Source organism: Tiliqua scincoides, chromosome 8 (assembly GCF_035046505.1).
Source record: "Tiliqua scincoides isolate rTilSci1 chromosome 8, rTilSci1.hap2, whole genome shotgun sequence".
Taxonomy (NCBI): domain Eukaryota; kingdom Metazoa; phylum Chordata; class Lepidosauria; order Squamata; family Scincidae; genus Tiliqua; species Tiliqua scincoides.
This window is the reverse complement of record NC_089828.1, coordinates 11,755,596-11,774,170: the sequence shown is the minus strand read 5'-3', so window position 1 is coordinate 11,774,170 and position 18,575 is coordinate 11,755,596. Positions and strand designations below refer to the sequence as shown.

The 18,575-nt window shown below is 46.0% G+C and overlaps 1 protein-coding gene across 1 annotated transcript; it reads left to right on the top strand.

Moving 5' to 3' along the window:
• The first annotated feature begins 140 nt into the window (after nt 1–140).
• HDC (histidine decarboxylase) lies at nt 141–16,243 on the top strand. The gene is made up of 12 exons (XM_066635010.1): nt 141–186; nt 2,113–2,285; nt 7,243–7,356; nt 8,193–8,315; nt 9,378–9,512; nt 10,517–10,660; nt 11,721–11,787; nt 12,648–12,810; nt 12,918–13,008; nt 13,969–14,067; nt 14,672–14,773; nt 15,500–16,243. Exons 1-12 carry the CDS (start codon nt 159–161, stop codon nt 16,241–16,243), a joined length of 1,983 nt encoding a protein of 660 aa, XP_066491107.1. The 5' UTR covers nt 141–158.
• Nucleotides 16,244–18,575: the final 2,332 nt, after the last annotated feature.

Here is an 18,575-nt window from a genome sequence, read left to right as displayed (position 1 = left end):
GTCTCTGTCCTGAGGACTCATGGGGGTCTGACAGATGAGGAGGGTATAAATAGGGCTGAAGGCTGAGCATCAGCGAAGAGAAGACGGAGCCACCTGCCACCTAGCCAGTGGTCCACAGCGACCAACTTTGGAAGAAGCAGTTCTTAGAAGGTGACATCATGGACCAAGAGCAGTACAGACAGAGAGGTGGGCATACAAGGGGGATTTTTGTCATGCTTTGGGGCGATTGCTGTCAAGGCTTGGGGGATAGCTGAAAGCTTGGGTGGTTTTTGTAAAGGATCGAACTAGTTCAGCAGAGGATAGGTGGATCAACAACTGTGAGGCATAACCATGAAACAGAAACTCCAGGAGCAGGGGCTGCTGACCAATGAGGACCACATGCTGTGGGGCTGTTGCTTTTGTGCCTTGCTTCCCAGGGGCATTTGGGTGGCTGCTGTTAGAAGGGAAATGGGACACTGGCCTGGATGTGTTTCTCATGTGATCCAACAGAACTCTTATGAGACTGGGTGGATGGAATGATTTGCCAGAATTTCAGGATGTTTTGTTTGCCATCCCACCATATCTACCTGCTTCTGTCACCATTACCAGTAGGATTTGGGGAGTATGAAGGTCACTTGATTCTAAAGTGAGAAGTGGTGGGTTTAGAACAACCTGGAAGTCTGGAAACCATTTCCAGAAACCGACAGGAGTGCGGCACTCCAGGGGCGAGAGGAAGGTGCACTGCAACATTTCGGAGGACTAAGTCTTGGCTCTGAAAGTAAGTTCAGAGCCTGAGCCTTATATCAAACCCTTGGATGATGAGCAGTGCCTTGTTAAATGATTGTGGGCCCAATCCTATCCAATTTTCCAGTGCTGGTGCAGCCATACCAGTGGGGCATGCACTGCATCCTGTGGTGGGGAGGTAGTCACAGAGACCCTCTTAAGGTATGGGAACATTTGTTCCCTTACCTTGGGATTGCATTGCAGTTGCACCAGTGCTGGAAAATTGGATAGGATTGGACCCTAAGACGACAATCCTATCTACTCTTCGCTGGAGTAAGCCCCATTGACTATAATGACTATACTTACTTCTGAGTAGACGTGCATAGGATTGGGCTCTAAATAATACAGGACCCTGAAAAATACCAACATTTCATTCTATGGAGTTAATGTATGTTTTGTTATGCAATGTCTGCAACATTCTAAGAGAGGAGGGTTTTAAAAACGGAAACTGGGAAAGTTTTAAAAGTTAGTTGCAATAGACAAGTGAGTAGAAGTTCATTCTAATTTTAAAAAATTTGGGGAATAAAAGCTCCTCTGATGCTTGGAGGTGTCTAAATTTACTCTCTGTATTGCAGCTGTGCATTTAGAAATATAAACCCAATTTTATTCAAGAACAATTTGCTATTATTATGAGTCACTTCTCTATCCATCTTTCTTTCCAAGCAGCTAGTCAGATTCCTACAACCATGGCATTTAACATCCATGGGATTATCCCAGTTTATCCTCACAACAACCCTGTGAGGTAGGTTACACATAAAGATGAACTGACCTAGAGGACTTCCTGACTGCATAGGGATTTGAACCTAAGTCCAGTATACCACCCAGTATGCTACACTGGCTTCGCACTGCATGCTAAACAAACAGGGATCCAGAACTGGGTAAGAGAGGGTCAGAGACAAAGGCGTGTAGCTAAGGTGAAGCTACAATGATTCAGGAATTTTGCTAAAGAACTGGGTGTCAAGGCCAGGTAGCTTGAGGCAAACTGAGAGGAAGCTGTCAGTGTGGCAGAATGAAAAGAGAAAGAGTGACACGAAGAAGAATGAAAACAGATGAGTAAAAATGTGAAGCAGGGTAGTGGTGTGGCAATGAAAAACCAAATTGCCTGACTGGATCAGGAGAAATCTCTCCTGATCAGGTCCTGAACAGGACCTCAGTTAATCTCTCAACTAATATTTTGGTTGAATGTGTGAATAGTTTAAACGCTGCATCTGAGTTGACATTTTCTCTGGGGTTATTAATCGACCCTGGCTCAGTCATCATCACTTTGGTCCAGCTTGACAAATATGCTTGTGTGAACCAGCCCCCTATCTCTAGCTCCCTCTCTGAGATGACACTGCTTGCTTCTTCTAGGGAAAGAAATGGTGGACTACATCTGTCAGTACCTGACCAATGTGAGGGAGAGGCGGGTGTCTCCTGATGTGCAGCCAGGATACATGAGAGACTTGCTACCCAACGCAGCCCCGCTAAAGCCAGACAGCTGGGACAACATCTTCAATGACATTGAAAAGATCATTATGCCTGGGGTAAGGACATAGGGCAGCATGGAGAGATACTGGACGTGTGCAAAGCACTGGAAATGGAGACTTATGTGCTGCTTCTATCAGCTCTAAATCAGTGGTTCCCAAACTTGTAAGCACTGGGACCTACTGTTTAAAAGAACATTCTGTCAGGACCCACCTAGGTTTACCAGATTTTTTTTAAAAAGAGATCTAGAAAGAAATAATAATAATAGTAATGATCAGAATAAGACCTTCAAACATTTATCACCCTATATTTATACATGCTTGCAAACTGCAGGAGCTGAGCTCTTTGCAGCGTAATTAGCAACTACAGTATCTGATTTTTGAATAGCCTCAGGGCTTGAGGCAATGAGTGATCTGATCTTTCCATCATCCTTTGACGACCCACCAAAAATCAGGTTGCAGCTTACCGGTGGGTCCCAATCCACAGTTTGGGATCCACTGCTCTAAATTATGGCAAGTAATGAAAACAGGGGGGTCCCTTTATCCATAGATTCACTGATCCGTGGATTGGGTCCGCAGGGCTCTCCAGCATGCATCCCCTCCAGAGGCGAGGGGAGCTTTCAATGGAAAAATCAGAAGTGATGTTTTTTCACCTCTAAGGTTCAATCTGAACCTGGTAGAGGCTGCAAACAGGTGGTCTGTGGCCTCTGCTGGACTCAGATGACACTATGGAGGGGAGCAGAGGATGCTCCCCTTGCCTCCAGGGCTGGAGATCGGTGTCCTCTTGTATCCATGAATTCAGGTATCCATGAGAAGTTATGGAATGGAACCCCCTCAGATATTTATTTTTTTCACATTTTTATACCACCCTTCTTCCAAAGAGCTCAGAGCAGTGTACATAGTTGCTCCCCTCCTTTTGTCCTCACAACAACCCTGTGAGGTAGGTGAGGCTGAGAGAAAGTGACTGGCCCAAGACACCCAGGAAGTTTCATGGCTGAGGGGGGATACGGGTGCACGCCTGTACGTAAGTGCCACAAAATCAGATGCGTGGTTTTTTTTAGCCTATTGGTTCCTTAATATGGGTCTCCTCAGATGGAAAGAGGTATGAACATAGCCTTTTTTTTTTAATGTGTAGAAATAGGCTGTTCTATGCCTACTTCTATGGCTGTTCTCTTGACCTGGACAGTGACTAGAAACAGTTGTTTTTTTTTTAAACAAAATAATTATTTTGGAGTGAAATGGACTAGACCAGAAGCAGGTGGAGATCTGGTTTATGGCCTAGTCCTACCGAGCCACAGTGCCACTGCATAGTGTGCTTTACAGTGGTTGCAAAATGCGACCTACCATTCAGTGCCGTCAGGCCAGCCTGCAAACAGTGAGCGCCAGCAGTCCTGGAATCCCTGCACTGGTAAGGCAGCAGAAGGGGATGTCATGGGCACAGAGTGGGAGAACTGGGGGCAGGGAGGGGACAGGAAGGGTAGGATCCAGAGGCAATGGTGCATGCCAGATCTTATCCCCTAATTTAAACTCCCCCGGCCCCTTTTCTCTCCTCGAATATACACCACCAAAATAGGCGGTGTAAAGGAAGTAGCCCTGCAATGGGGCTACTCAATTCATTGCCATCCAAAAGGTTGGCAGTGAGGTCAAAGCCTTAGTGTTGGGCGGTAAGCCTGAGGCTCAGGATCCCACCTCCCTCCCCGCTCCCTCCCCCGGCACACCACCCCTCATCCTCTCCCCACCTCTCTGTCACACCTCCTCCCTGCCCTCCACCCCCTCCCAAGAACGCCTCCTCCCCACCTCCCCCCACACCCCCGCTTTCCTCTCTGCTGCTTGGCGGTCTGTGCAACTGCCGAGCGGTGGAGGTCGGGCACCCGCCCGGTGCTAGCCCAGTGCCTGCCAGTGCTGGGCTAGCACGGGCACTTGCCCAGCATTAGGGCTTGCAACAGTGTGACAGTTGCAACAGTTTGTGACAGTGCACACCAGCGGTAAACTGACGTGCGGAGCCTAGGATTGGGCTCTAACGTGGCTCCCCATACACAGCAATGCTATCCTTTGAACAGTTCTCAAAAGACTGGTGCTCATTGGCACTCCTGCCATAATAACAGAAACTGTTGCCTGGAATTATCATCTGTACTGCTACTTTGAGAGCTGCAAAATGAGTGTGACCAGAGATGATGGGCTAGATTAATAAAAACAAACATGTCATTGTGGGCATTGAGAGTTGCTTGCGACTGCCTCTATCTTTCTAGTCACTCGGGCTCCAAACATTATCAGCTGATGGAAATCAAGAGAATACTTGCCATAACGGAGAGGAAGATGAAGGATAATTTTCCAACCTCAACCCTCTCTTTTATGTTTTGATGCTGCAGGGCACTCAAGCTATATTTGTGGCTAAAGTGAGCAATTCAAATCATGCACGACCAAAATCAAAGCCAGCCCTCAGAGTCCTCCGTTTTATTGTATTCTTATAAAATGGAGAATGAAATACCTTGTAGGCCACTCTGGTTTCTAGGCACTCTCCATTCCAAAGACTTATTCCCGAGGCTAACATATCTGATGTGGGGGTTTTATGGCTCTTTGCCTATAGAGAGAAGTAAGGCTTCTGTAACTCAGGAATGTACAAGCAATGAATTACCCTGCTAGATTTTCTGCATTGTTCCTAATCAGACTCTCTGCTCCATTTTAAACTGAGGGATTGGCAACAGACAGTGGGCAGAATCTGGCCCTCAGAGCAATTCTTTGTGCTGTGCCAAAGAGAGGGAGAGAGCGCAAGAGAGCTGGGAATTCAATTCTCTAGTTCAGTTCTCACCTCGGCTACAAATTCAGTAGACTAGGTAGAGAGCTGGTATAGGACAGTGTAGTGGCTAAGAGACCGAGCTAAAAATGAAGATTTTCTTGGTTTGCATCTCACCTCTGCCATGAATTAACTCTGTGATTCTAGGGAAAGCATTCCCTCTCAGTCTAAGTTGCAATATGGGGTGATAATACTTTCCTTACCAGTTGTGGTAGGGGTTGCAACAAGAAGTGAACCCATAAAGGCACTATTCAAATGGGGGCAGACCAATCCTTTCCAACGCTGGCGCAGTGATGCCACAGATTTTGAGCAGGTGGGAGTTCTCCTTGGGGTAAGTGAACATTTCTTCTATTACCCTGTGTAGCACCCCGGCATGCTCAATGGGGCTACTCAGAACTGCACCAGCTTAGCTGGCACAGAATTAGCCCCCTGCTCTGCTCTCTCCACCCCCTCATGAGCTTGAATCTCCCCACCTCTGGAACCTCACCTCAAACCTTACCTCAGCCAGTGGCTGTCAGGTGGACTGAGAGGGACAGTGCAGGTCTTCCCACCAGCACAGCTTACTCATAGGATGTCAGTAAGCACTTTACAGTGCTTTTATAACACCCAGTGCCGACACTGCAGCCATAGTGCCATCGCTGCCCATCAATAGGATTGGGCTCCAAGTATTATAAGATATAGCACTATTAGTCTGAGGCACCTATAGTAAGGGGTGACACTGGACCTACCTTAAAGGGTTGTTGTAAGGATTACCAAAATAATATCTATGAAGCGTTGAGAACAGTGACAGTATGTGGTATGATGAGGAGGATTATTATAAAAATGGTTGCAAAAGGAATTGAGTTATTATTTATAATGAAAAACTATGTTTTTAAAAGTAAGGTTTAAATGTGTAAAAATACATACATATATAAGGGGAATAGGTCTGAGGAAAAGTAGAAGCGGATAAAGCAAAGGGCAGGTCTATGTTGCACACCACACTGCACATGATTTTTGATCAAGATGACAAATAACGGACTCTGTCTTGCCGCTGCCTTCATGCGATACAAGATGCCGATTTCCTTTTTATTGCTGTTTCCTCTTTCCAAGTGTGTATCATCAGGGTGTTCCATTGAGATAAGTGCCTCTGCTTTTGTGTAAGCATTTTATCTTCAGGTCATATACGATTAGATTTTCTTTGCCATTGTATAAGAAATGAAGATGCTGTTACCAGATCTAAGATGCACCTGAGGGTCGCAGCCTCTACTTTTCAGGTCTTGTTACCAGGGATGGAGTACAGTGAGGGCTTCTGTGGTTGCGTAATAAAAGAAGGAAGCCCAGTGGATGATGATAGTGTAGTCCTAGGCATCCCTACTCAGAAGTAAGTTTCCCTGAAGTCAATAGGACTTAGTCCCAGGTGATTATGTATAGTAGTGGTTCCCAAACTGTGGCTCTCTGGGGAGCTGCAGAAACCAGCCAGGGGAGCTTCAGAATCCTCATGAAAAACCAGTCGCCCTATACAATGTATAGGATCATAGCCCTAATGGGAAACTGCAGCCGATGATCCAGTAGGTCAAGGGAGCCACCAGTCGAAAGCGTTTGGGAACTACTGATGCATAAGATTGCAGCATAAGGGACTAGGGCTGCAATTTTGTGCATTTGCCTGAGAATAAGCTCCACTGAACACAGTGGGACTTGTGTTTGTGTAAGCATGGGTAGACTGCACTGGAAATTACTAGATTGTTCACACCTCCATGATGTGTAGTACTAGAACTCTGGTATAGTACTTGAACTGGGGGGGGGGGGGCAAAGGAAGTCATCCAGTGAAATTGATTGGACTTTCTTTCAGAACAGATGAAAGAGAGCCCTTCTTCTCACAGAGTGTAGATAAATTTTGGAATTGCTGCAAGTTGTTGTGATGGCCACAATGTTAGACTGCTTTAAAGTGGGTTTAGACACATTCACAGAGCTGTCAATGGCTGTTATTCATGAATGCTGTACAGAACCCTGTGTTCAAATGTTGTAGGCCATTAAAGGTCAGCTTCTGGGAGTCAATATTGGGTCAGGACTATTGCCTTCATGCCCTGCTGTTGGGCTTCTAGATTGGCCACTGCAGGAATCAGGATGCTGGTCTAGTTAGACCTTTTGTCTGAACCAGCAGGGCCCTTAGGTGACGTACTCCTCTGTGCTCTACTAGAGCTGTCAAATCGGATCTTCTTATCATCTCTTGTTCTTTCAATGCAGGTGGTCCACTGGCAGAGTCCTCATATGCATGCCTACTTCCCAGCACTGACCTCCTGGCCTTCACTGCTGGGGGACATGCTGGCAGATGCCATCAACTGCTTGGGATTCACTTGGGTAAATACTACCACTATTGTTGAGAGTTTTTGTCTTGTTTTTATACAGTGAACCCTTGGTATCCATGGGAGATCCATTCCAGGACCCTCTCCCCGATATCGATATCATTGGATAATAGAATTTGCAGGGGGGCCAGCCAAAAAAACCATAAGTGCCTTTCAGAAGCCTCCAAGAGGCCTTCCGAGGTGCAGGGAGACCGTACGCAGCTTCCCTGCACCTCAGAAGGCCTTCCAGACGCGACTGGAATGCACTTTTGGTTGTGTCTGGACGGTCTCTGAAGCCCTCCAGCCATGGGTGTGGCATCCCCATAGACTCAAATCTGTGAATGTTGAGTCTGTGGATAAGAAGGTCCCACTGTATTCACACATATGCCCAGAATGTCAACATTGTTTCTGAGATAAAGTAGAAAATAAGTTACAATATTTACATGCTATTTAAGTACTGTTTATTGACCGATATAACTACTGAAGAAAAAGGTGGGTTCTAGTAAAATAGGTTATTTTGGTAGGTCCTAGTGAAGGTAGTGTTAAGCTGTGGTTTATTCTTATAGTAGTCTGCTCAAGAAACACTAGAGGGCACCCGTACATCGTGTTTAACTTACCACAGCTACTGCCAGCCTCTCATGCTAGTTTTAAGTCTTCTGCCCCTAGCTCAACTTGACAATGTTTCTGCATCCCAGCTAGGGGAGTCATCACTTTACGTCTGCCTAGAAACCGAAAACCATCCTCCTTTTTCCCCACTTATGGAAAAGCAGGCAAATTCCTTTGTTGGCAACATCTGATTCAGTGTCCAAGGGTTGCTTTCTGACTTCTTCTATATCTCTTTCTTTCTTGTAGGCATCTAGCCCAGCTTGCACAGAACTGGAAATGAATGTGATGGACTGGCTGGCTCAAATGTTGGGTCTCCCAGACATGTTTTTGCACTATCATCCAGACAGCAGGGGTGGAGGCATCTTGCAGGTGAATGACCAAAAGAGTTTTTTGTTTTCTTATTAAATATTTGTTGCTGTTTTGCTCGGACACCTGTGAATGTGCATTGCATGCAGTGAGATTTGGGAGATACACACCCCAGTCCTCTTTATATAGATGTAAGTATCCAATTCAGTTGGGACTTGAAGCCAACCTAGGCTTGATTTTAAATACATCACTTGTCCTTCCATAATTTGGGGTGGGATTTTTTTTTTAAATAGCATCTGTGGGGCAGGTAGTACCCAGACTGGAAGCAAAACACTTGCCCAGAAGAGAAGCTGCTCTTGACTCCAAGGTTATAGAGATACTATAGCCCTCCCCCCCAAAGGGAGCTATTTTCAGTTACTTCAATCCCTACTCTGCTATCTAATTTAGGAACAATCCTGAACCACCCACAGGCCGGCGCAAGTCCCTTGCACCGGCCTGTAGGTGTCACAAAAGTGTTTGCGCCCCCTCAGGAGTTGGGAGTCCGGTGCACGGATGTGTGCCGGCCTCCAGAGGCTGAATCCGTTGCTGTTGCGCCAAGAGAGTGGTGAGTTCACGCCAGCCAAGTCAGGCTGATGAAAGGGTCTGGGGAGGGCTCAGGGCTGAATAGGAGATGGGGCCAGGATCCGGCACTTAGGTGGCACAGATTTGAGTAGCTGCAGCCAGCCCCAACCCTGAATACAGTGCAGGGCAGCCAGCTTGCCTGTTCCAGTACAGGTTAGGATTGGGCTGTCAGAGGCTAACCTGCAAACTAGGAAATTCAATTTTTTTCACTGCCATGAACTCTTTAGGAGTCTGTAGGCGCACCACAGTCACCCACTGCAATATGGGAATAATCATGTTGACCTGTACTAAGTGTTAAGTGCATTGAGGACTCAAAAGCAGTATATTACTATGAAGAATTAGGATTTATTGGAGTAACTAGATTCTGGGTTTCACTCTTTGCCTAGGATTAAGTGTCTTGTGGATCACCACTTGTGTTGGCATCATCAGCCATTATTTGATAGAAAACTCTCCCTTGCTATTGTGGAAACATTTTGCAATTAACAAACACTTCTTTCTTGGCAGAGTACTGTCAGTGAATCAACCTTGATTGCTCTGTTGGCTGCAAGAAAGAATAAAATTATTGAACTGAAAGCATCTGAGCCGGATACAGATGACTCTACTCTAAACTCGCGCCTTGTTGCTTATGCCTCGGATCAAGTAAATCTCTCTTTCTCTGTACTGTTTTCTAGTCTAGTCTTTCTGGCATTGGACAAACAGTCTGATCTAAAACCTTTTGTCAGTGCATTCATGCTAAAGATAAGACTTATTTTTAATTATTACAACTCATATCCTGCCTGTCTTCCATCATGAAATTCTTGGCGGTGTACACAGGGTTATCAGTTGGTCATTAGACCTACACCTGACCTGTTTAGTTCCAGCAAGGTGACTGCATCATGGGTCCTCATACTTGGGGAATCAGTTACTGCCTGTCAGTGTAGACAAAATTGAAGTAAATGGACTTTTGCTCTGAGTGAGGCCAAGGGAGCGTCATATGTTCGTGATTGCTAATGATGACTAATTTAGGGACATTGTACCTCTACATACATGCCTCTAGGATTGTAGAGAAGACAGGACCGCTGGAGGGGAGGTGGGTGGAGTACCAGCTTTTGATGCCAGGTGTGTGTACAAGAGGGGCATGATATCAGACCATTATGTGCACTTACTTAGAAGTTAGCCTGGACAACAGTCGCAAAACCATAGTGTGATGAGAACCAGGGAGAACTGGGATGAGAATGGGGAGGGCACCGGGAAGCAGGTTGTGTCTGTTATCTTGTGTACTCCCTGGGGCATTTGGTGGGCCACTGTGAGATACAGGAAGCTGGGTTACAAGCCATGATGTGTATGCACAACCTCCTGATTTTAGAGATGGGTTATGTCAGAATGCCAGATGCAAGGGAGGGCACCAGAATGAGGTCTCTTGTTATCTGGTGTGCTCCCTGGGGCATTTGGTGGGCCGCTGTGAGATACAGGAAGCTGGACTAGATGGGCCTATGGCCTGATCCAGTGGGCCTGTTCTTATGTTCTTATGTTCTTATGACTAGATGGGCCTTTGGCCTGATCCAGCAGGCCTCTTCTTATGTTAACCAAACTGTTAGCAACAGGGCACTCCTTGATGGGTGCAAGTCATTCAGTGCTTTGCATCTGTTTGCTTGTCTTCTCAGGCTCACTCCTCTGTAGAAAAGGCTGGCTTAATTTCCCTAGTGAAGATGAGATTTCTACCAGTCGATGAAAACTTTTCCTTGAGAGGCGAAACCCTGAGAAAAGCCATCGAAGAGGACAGAAGCCGCGGCCTAGTGCCCATCTTTGTAAGCCCTGCTTTCTCTTCTGGGTTGTGGATACGCTTCAGGGCAGCAGATTGGCCAGGAGTGCTTGACTTTATCCACTCACCTGCCTCCCCTGCTCCTCCTTCCTCTGCTATCTGGGGCTACGTTCGTTTTTCGAATAGCAAATAGGAGGAAGTGCCAGTCACAGAGGAGTCATAGAAATCGAATGCACAGAGGCCACCGCGTTGCAATCCCTAATGCCACTATGTTTCTGCCAGGAAATCAAATGCATGGCCATCTTTAATAGCTCCAAGCAAGCAATTCAAATTGCTAGCATGGAAAGCATGCTAGAATGTGAAAAACGAAGATGGCCTGAGCGTGCCGGAAGGTGAAAAAGAACAGCTCTCTAGTGCTAGAACCTGAAAAACGAATGCAGCCTGGATTTGAAAAGGAAGGGGGAATGCAGAAGAAGAGAAAGTGGAGGAGAGGACAGATAATGTGTTTTCTTGAAACTTACATCCGTACCTCAACATGCTTAAGGCTAATGAAAGTTTGGAGATGGTTTTTATTTCAGAGAGTGGTGGGTGGTATGATAGAACAACGTTTTGCTTGTAGCATGCCTATTTATTTTTCTGTCTTGCTTATCCTTTTTGAGCAAACGGGTTTTGCAGGTTGCTACACTTCAAAACCCTGTGAAACCTTTTTTAGCAGAGAGGACAATGGGGCAAAATAAATGAGTACAGTACACTATGGGCAGAAGAAAAGCCTGACTAGATCAGGCCAAAGACCCAGGTAGTCAAGCATCCTTTCTCACACTAGTCCACCTGTGGCCTTTGAGAAGCCCACAAGTTAGGAGAGGCAGGCATCTCTCTCTCTTGCCAGTACTTCCCTGCAACAGGTACTACAAAGCACACTGTTGCTAATGATGGAGGCCGTCCATAGCTGTCATGACTGGTCATACAGGGCCAATATAATGTCCACAGTCTTGTTCTCCATCAGTTGTTGGCATCCATTGCACAACTCATTGTTTACCAGCACATTTGTATCTCTGGTGTTTTGAGGCCCTCCTGTACCTTCTTGACAAGCCTCTGGTTTTGTCTAGGTTTGTGCAACTCTGGGCACAACTGGCGTCTGTGCTTTTGATGACCTTTCAGAACTAGGGCCCATATGTAAGTATTGGTTGCTTTTTATTTCTATCTGACCCTTCCTTCCAAGAGTGGCATGCATGGTTCTTTCTTTGCTTCTCCCCTCAATAATCCTGTGGAGTATATTAGGCCAAGGGTCAAACTACATGGTACCTTAAACACTAATTTGCCCTTTTTTGTGTTATTATTCGTAAATAGCAGCTTTGGATGGCAGGAGGTAATTTTCATGGTGATCACAGTGTAGGACAGAAGGTTAACTCTTTCTTCCCCATACCACATTCCCAGCCCTGATTAGAGGCAACCTCAGATTGTTATTTAAATAGTATTAATTTTTTTAAAATGCAACAGCAATTGACACATTTAATGTGCTGTGTTGTTTGGTCATGTGAAACTGGACCAAGGTCACCCAGTGAGTGTCATGGCTGAGATGGTTGGCAACCTTCAGTCTCGAAAGACTATGGTATAAGCCTACAGCACCCAGTATTCCCAGGCGGTCTCCCATCCAAGTACTAACCAGGCCTGAACCTGCTTAGCTTCCAAGATCAGACATGATCAGGCATCTGCAGGGTAACTGTTGCTGCTAAGAGAGAGTCTGGATCTCTCCTGACTTCCAGACTAAAGTGTTCTTCTCCTCACAGTCCCAATTCAAGCTGGCTGTTATTTAAAGCCTTGAAACCAAAGTAACATCATGTTTGAGCCTGAAGAGAACTGGGCTCAAGTGAACCAAGTGGTCTGAAGCATCACGAGGAAAAAAGCCATTCAACTGAGGTAGACAACCAGCGGGCAGAGCAACAACAGAGTCGTGCTATCACAAGAAGTTTGCATATTTTGGCTTGAGTCATTTTACTTTCACAAACACCAGGATTTTTTCCCCCTCCACTTAGGTACTAAAGAAGGACTCTGGCTTCACATTGATGCTGCATATGCTGGGACTGCATTTCTGTGTCCAGAATTCAGGCCATTTCTGAATGGAATTGAACACGCAGACTCGTTCACGTTCAACCCTTCCAAATGGATGATGGTTCACTTTGATTGCACCGCATTCTGGTGAGCAAGAGAGAAACGGAGAGCAGCCCATGTGCTCATGCGCAAGGGTTTCCAAATCTGTGGAATGCCTCCCAATGGTTGATAATTTGTTTCCTCCGTCTTTATAGGGTCAAGGACAGATTCAAGCTGCAGCAAACTTTCAGTGTTAATCCCATCTACCTCAGACATCCCAATTCAGGGTCAGCCACTGATTTCATGGTGAGTGATGAACAGATCTGAGGGTCTAACTCGGGGCTTTTCAACCTTTTCCATCTCATGGTACGCTGACAAGGCGCTAAAATTGTCAAGGGACATTATCGGTTTTTTCGACAATTGATAAAGCTCACCACTCTGCCAGTGTGAGGCTTGCGCCACCTAATGGTTCTACTAGTAAATGACCCTCTCCCAAACTCCTGCAGTACACCTCCAGACCATTCACAGCACACAAATGTACTGTGGCACCCTGGTTGAAAACCACTGGTCTAACTAGACAAGATGTCAGAGATCTGTGATTAGATCTTCTGTCTCTTTACATTTTTTCTGGGATCCTTAACCCTTCCTTAAGCTGAGGTTGCTGCCCAAGTATTGTCTATGTGTGGACTTAGGGTAGTGGAGTCAAGAGGGTTTGTGTCACTCAGTGCAGGAGGCCACTCCCATAATGGACTTCTTCCCATGCAGTGGGCGGGGCACTGCTCTGGGTAGTGGACGTGGTGATGCGCCATTGCTCTCGCCACATATTTTTCTGCTGTAACATTTGATAGAATACAGATATTTCAACACGGGTTTTCTCATTGGATTCTGCCTGAAATTACATATTGAATAAAATATAACATGACAGTATTATTATTTGAAAGTACCAAGATTTTAAAAATTTTGGCCAGTCGTGATGTCACCCCTGTGCGTATCACCCAATGCGGCCCACACTCCCCGCACTCCCCTAGTGACACCAATGGCTTAGGAAAAATGGTTTTTGGCTTGCAGGCTGCCGCTTCCATCCACATTTTGAGCCCCAGTGCAATTCCTTTTGGTAGAAAGAAAAGGTTGAGTTCGCATTTTTATAGGTCTGGAAAAAGATACCAGATGCTGCATCAAGTCAGTCACTCTAGTGGCATATTGCGGTCCTCACCTTCTCTTCACTTTTGCTTATTAATTAACTTCCCCATGTTCTTTTATTTCCAGCACTGGCAAATCCCATTGAGCCGCCGGTTTCGCGCACTGAAGCTCTGGTTTGTCCTTCGCTCCTTTGGTGTGGAAAAGCTACAAGCCCATGTCAGACATGTAGGTGAATGATGACTGCAGCTGTCGCAGTTGCTGACCTCCACTGTGAACTGAATTCATCACCGCAATTATGGAGAGGGGGAAAAGGGACCATAGCTCAGTGATAAAGCACTTTCTTTGCATGTTGAGGGTCTCTGGCATCTCCAGGTTGGGCTGGAAAAGACCCCCACCTGAAACCTGAAGAGCTGCTAGTTGGTCAGCATTGATAATACTGAGCTGGATGGACCAAGGGCTGACTTGGTATATGTCAGTATCACAAGTCCAAAATGTGCAGATGGAATGCACACAAAAATCAGAGGAGAAACTTGCTTCTGTTGACCTCTGCAGGTTACCAGGTCATTTGCAGCTGTCAGTGGCTATGGAATGTCTGGATTTTTGAATGGGTGCTGCAATTGTAATCCTGAACATATATTGCGCTAAGGATTGATAGGAGATTGCTTTCTTTTCAGTCAAGTTCATTGTGTGTTTAGGCTGCAAACACTTACTTGGGAATAAGCCCCTATTGTACACCAAGGGACATTCAATAACACATCTTACATTCTGTGCTTCTTGTAAAATTCTTCTGAAAATAATAATAACCACTTACTTTTTTTTTTAATCACAGGGCACAGAAATGGCCAAATATTTTGAGTCGCTGGTGCAAAGCGATCCCCTGTTTGAGATCCCCGCCAAGAGGCACCTTGGGCTGGTTGTGTTTCGTTTAAAGGTAAACTAATATTTTCCCCAGTGCAATCATTAACCTGTATAGCAGACAGTATGAATAAGGTGCATAGGAAATATAGTAGCAATATTATTGGCATCTCTAGGGCCAGAAGCAGGGGCAGTTGGGCAATGCCAGTGGTGTGGTGGCCTTTTTAAGCTGTGAGTCACTCTTGGCAGTTGACTTAAGGCCAAGTTATGTGCCCTAAAATGGGTAATGTGGCCTATCTGGGTCCTGGTTGGGCATCCAGACACCAACAATTCAAGACACCTTACTGGTGTCATCGGTGGGATGAAGGTCCTCATTGCTGATGGCCGTGACAACGAACCTCCACAGCAAGCCCTCCAGCCCCAGGAGGCTGTGCACGAAGAGGCAGGAGGTGTGCAAGAGATGTGGTCTCATTGTTGAGCTGCCAGTACTTCCTGAAGAGCTAAGCAGGCGATACCATGATCTTGTTTCTGGATGGGTGACAGAATGCCAGGCTGTGACAAGCTACAATATCGATTGTGGCAGATCAAAGTCATGTTGAGCTAATTTGCTACTGTAGTGAGAGTATGGGGGAGTGTGTGAAGGCTAGCTGGAAAGGAATGGAAGAAAACCTTGTGGACTGGGCTGGGCTTGTTTTATGATGCCTGCTGAAGCTTGATGGCACCTTGCGAGGAAGGTTTGTCTCAGTACTTTAAAAAGCATGTACATATCAAGGGTTTAAAAATATCCATCTTTGAAAAACAGGGCCCCAACTGGATGACAGAAAAGGTCCTAAAAGATCTGAACAGGTCAGGAAAGCTTTTTGTCATCCCAGCAACAATCCAAGATAAGTTCATCATCCGATTTACAGTAACTTCGCAGTTTACCACCCAAGAGGACATCCTGCGCGACTGGACCCTCATCCAACAGGCTGCAGCTCAGGTCTTTGACCTGCATCATACGCTTCAATTGGTCATCTCAGAAGAAGGGGTCCAAGCTCCTGCCACAATAACTAGCCCCAGTTCTAAATCAATGGGTCCCACTTCCCAATGTTTCCCAGGGAAGGGAGATTGCAAAATGTCCCCAAGGAAAGTATTGGCACAGCCTCGGAGGGCATCTCTCAGTTCTGCCCTGTGGTTGTCCAGGGAACATGTGCCAATGCTGGAGGACCCTCTTTTGGATGACTGCTTCACAGAAGACGGGCCAGGCTCCTCCACCCACAAGCTTTCCTCCTTCTTGAGCTTCTCTGTTCAAGCCAAGAAAAAGACAGCGCGCTCACTCAGCATGCCGACAGCTGACCTGCGAGAGCCAAGCTTTCCAAAGGCAGGCGGCTTCGAGTGCTCTGGGAAGACTGGGACTTGCACCACTGAGAAACTCCTGTCCAAGTTGCCCACAGAGGTACTGAGACTCAAGAAAAACATGAAGTTTTACAGTGTTCCCAGTTTCCCTGAATGCTCCATTCAGTGTGGCCTCCAGCTGCCATGCTGCCCTCTACAAGCCATTGTCTGATGCCTGAGCTTTTGGAGCCTTCCCAAGAAGCAAGAACCAAAGTCTGCTTATTCTCAATGCAATATAACAATATATATATTACAATAAGAATATTCATTTCAATTTTTTTAAAAACCTTGTATATTTAATAAGTTTAAAAGGTAAATAAACTCTTCAGCATCATGGCAGGAGTTTGAATTTCATTTCTGACTCCCTTGTCTAGTTATCTGATGTAAGCATATCATCCTGGGTTGGCAATCTATCGTACTTAAACTAGGGATCAGGAACCAGAGGCTACATCCAAGACCCTGAGAGGTGTCATCGCTCCCCCCTCCCACAAATCTAGAAGCAAAAGAAGTGTAGCGAACATGGCATTTGGGGCAACATAAGTTAGATCAGCACTTGAGAAGGTGGAACGCTAAGCCAGTGACTGTTATAACTCCTTATGGTATTGGCCCTCTGGGGGGAAACTCCCATGAGGCTCTTCGGGTTTAACAGTTGCCTGGACAGTAAAAATTCAACAGGTGTTCTTTAGTGTATTCTTTTAGCACAGGAAAAGTTGCACCAGTAGGATTTCTGTCCCTCAGGCACAGAACTCCCATCAAGCTATATTGGCACCTGGTCTCAGGGCCAGCTCACCCATGAGGTCAACAGGAAGAAGCAGATTGGTGGAGGGCATCCATCACTGTCCACCTACTTGTGGCTCTTGCCTTTCCCCTTCCCTCCCATCTCTGGATAGGGAGAGGGGGACAGAGAGGAAGAGGAACATGGAGGGGAAGATAGTGCTGAGCTAGAACATTGGCAAGTGGGAGAAGCAGATACTGGCACATCACAGGATAATAGGGGGCAGCATTTCGCATGCCACTTCAGACATCAGGAGGTCTTGGGTTGGCCCTGTCTGCTCTCAGCCCTGCTATTTTAGAATGACATACAAAACAAAGGATAATCGACACAATACATGTTGACAGAACAGAAACCAAGTTTACATAAAAAACTGAAATGAAATCATGCTATATAAGCATAGCTAGAAGTTCTGGCAGCTTGTAATCAGCCACTCCTGGATTTTAGAGGCCTACTAAGAAATACTGTGTTACACACAATCTGTTGCACATCGTGAGAACATGAAATGAATAGACGTGCTCAACCTTGCAGAACCTTAAGGGGAGGGGTAGAATTCATATTACATCTTTTATTTGTTTCTTTACACAGTTCCTTGAAGGCATTCAGAGCATGGACAGCAGCAGGTTCCTTTGAAACAGCTAGCGAAATACATAAACAGGGAACACACTGGTTTTTTTCTTTAGGTTTGAAATTTCTCCTACTATTGTATTTTGAAACTGATTCAAGAAAACAAGTAGCCCTATTCAGACTTTCCTGCCGGAGGTTTCCTATCCATGTGCCCAGTCTACAAGAGTTTGCTCCCTTGTCCCATCTGTGCATATCCACCGGCCTCACCTCTGACCTCCATGAGTTCGGCAGGAGAGCTGAAAAGGGCTTCTGTGTGGCTACAGCTGAATGTAGGTAAGCTCCTCTGTGTGCTTGGGAACTCTGACCACAAGGAGTTTCCAAATGCTTCTCACACTGAAGAGCCTACAAGCTTACACTTGTGCAGACGCAGAGGTCCATTTCAGACTTTCTGCTGAACATGAGGAGGTCAGAGGGTCATCTCATCCTCTCTCCACCATGTTTTCAGTACACAGTTGGCCCTTGTTATCCATGGGGGATCTGTTCATGGACCTCCTGAAGATACTAAAACATGCGGATGAGCCAAACTGCAGGCCGTCAGAGGATCTCCGGACGTGAGTGGACGTGTCTTACCAAAAGTATGTCTCAGAAAGCTCTGGGAGGCCTTCTGAAGCACGAGGAGGTTGTGCACAGCCTCCTCAAGCCTCAGAAGGCAACCCTCCTGACATGATTGGAAGACTCTTCTCATTGCATTCAAGAGGTAGAGTGGGGCCCTCCTGACCTGTGTTGGGTCAAATCAGCGGGTTCTGAAACCACAAATTAAGAAGGCTGCCTTGTATGCTTGGAGGGACGCTCTGAACAGAGAATGACAGTATGCCCCTGGGACAAAATCTGGAGGAATAAGAAGCCCACTCCAGCAAGGGAATTTGCACTGCAAAATAGTCAGAAAAATCAAATGCATGAATATATGATTGTATGCTATATTCTAGGTACAGAATAGGAAGGAAGACTGGAAAAAGACAGAAATCAATAGTTGCTAATTCTGACCAAATTTTCCTGTTCCATCTGTGCCTTGTGAATACAGGAGAGCCAGCCTAAATGAGCATCACTCCCTTATCTGCAAGGATGGATTTCACTTGAATGGAAAGGCAGCACCGTGCAGGTACAT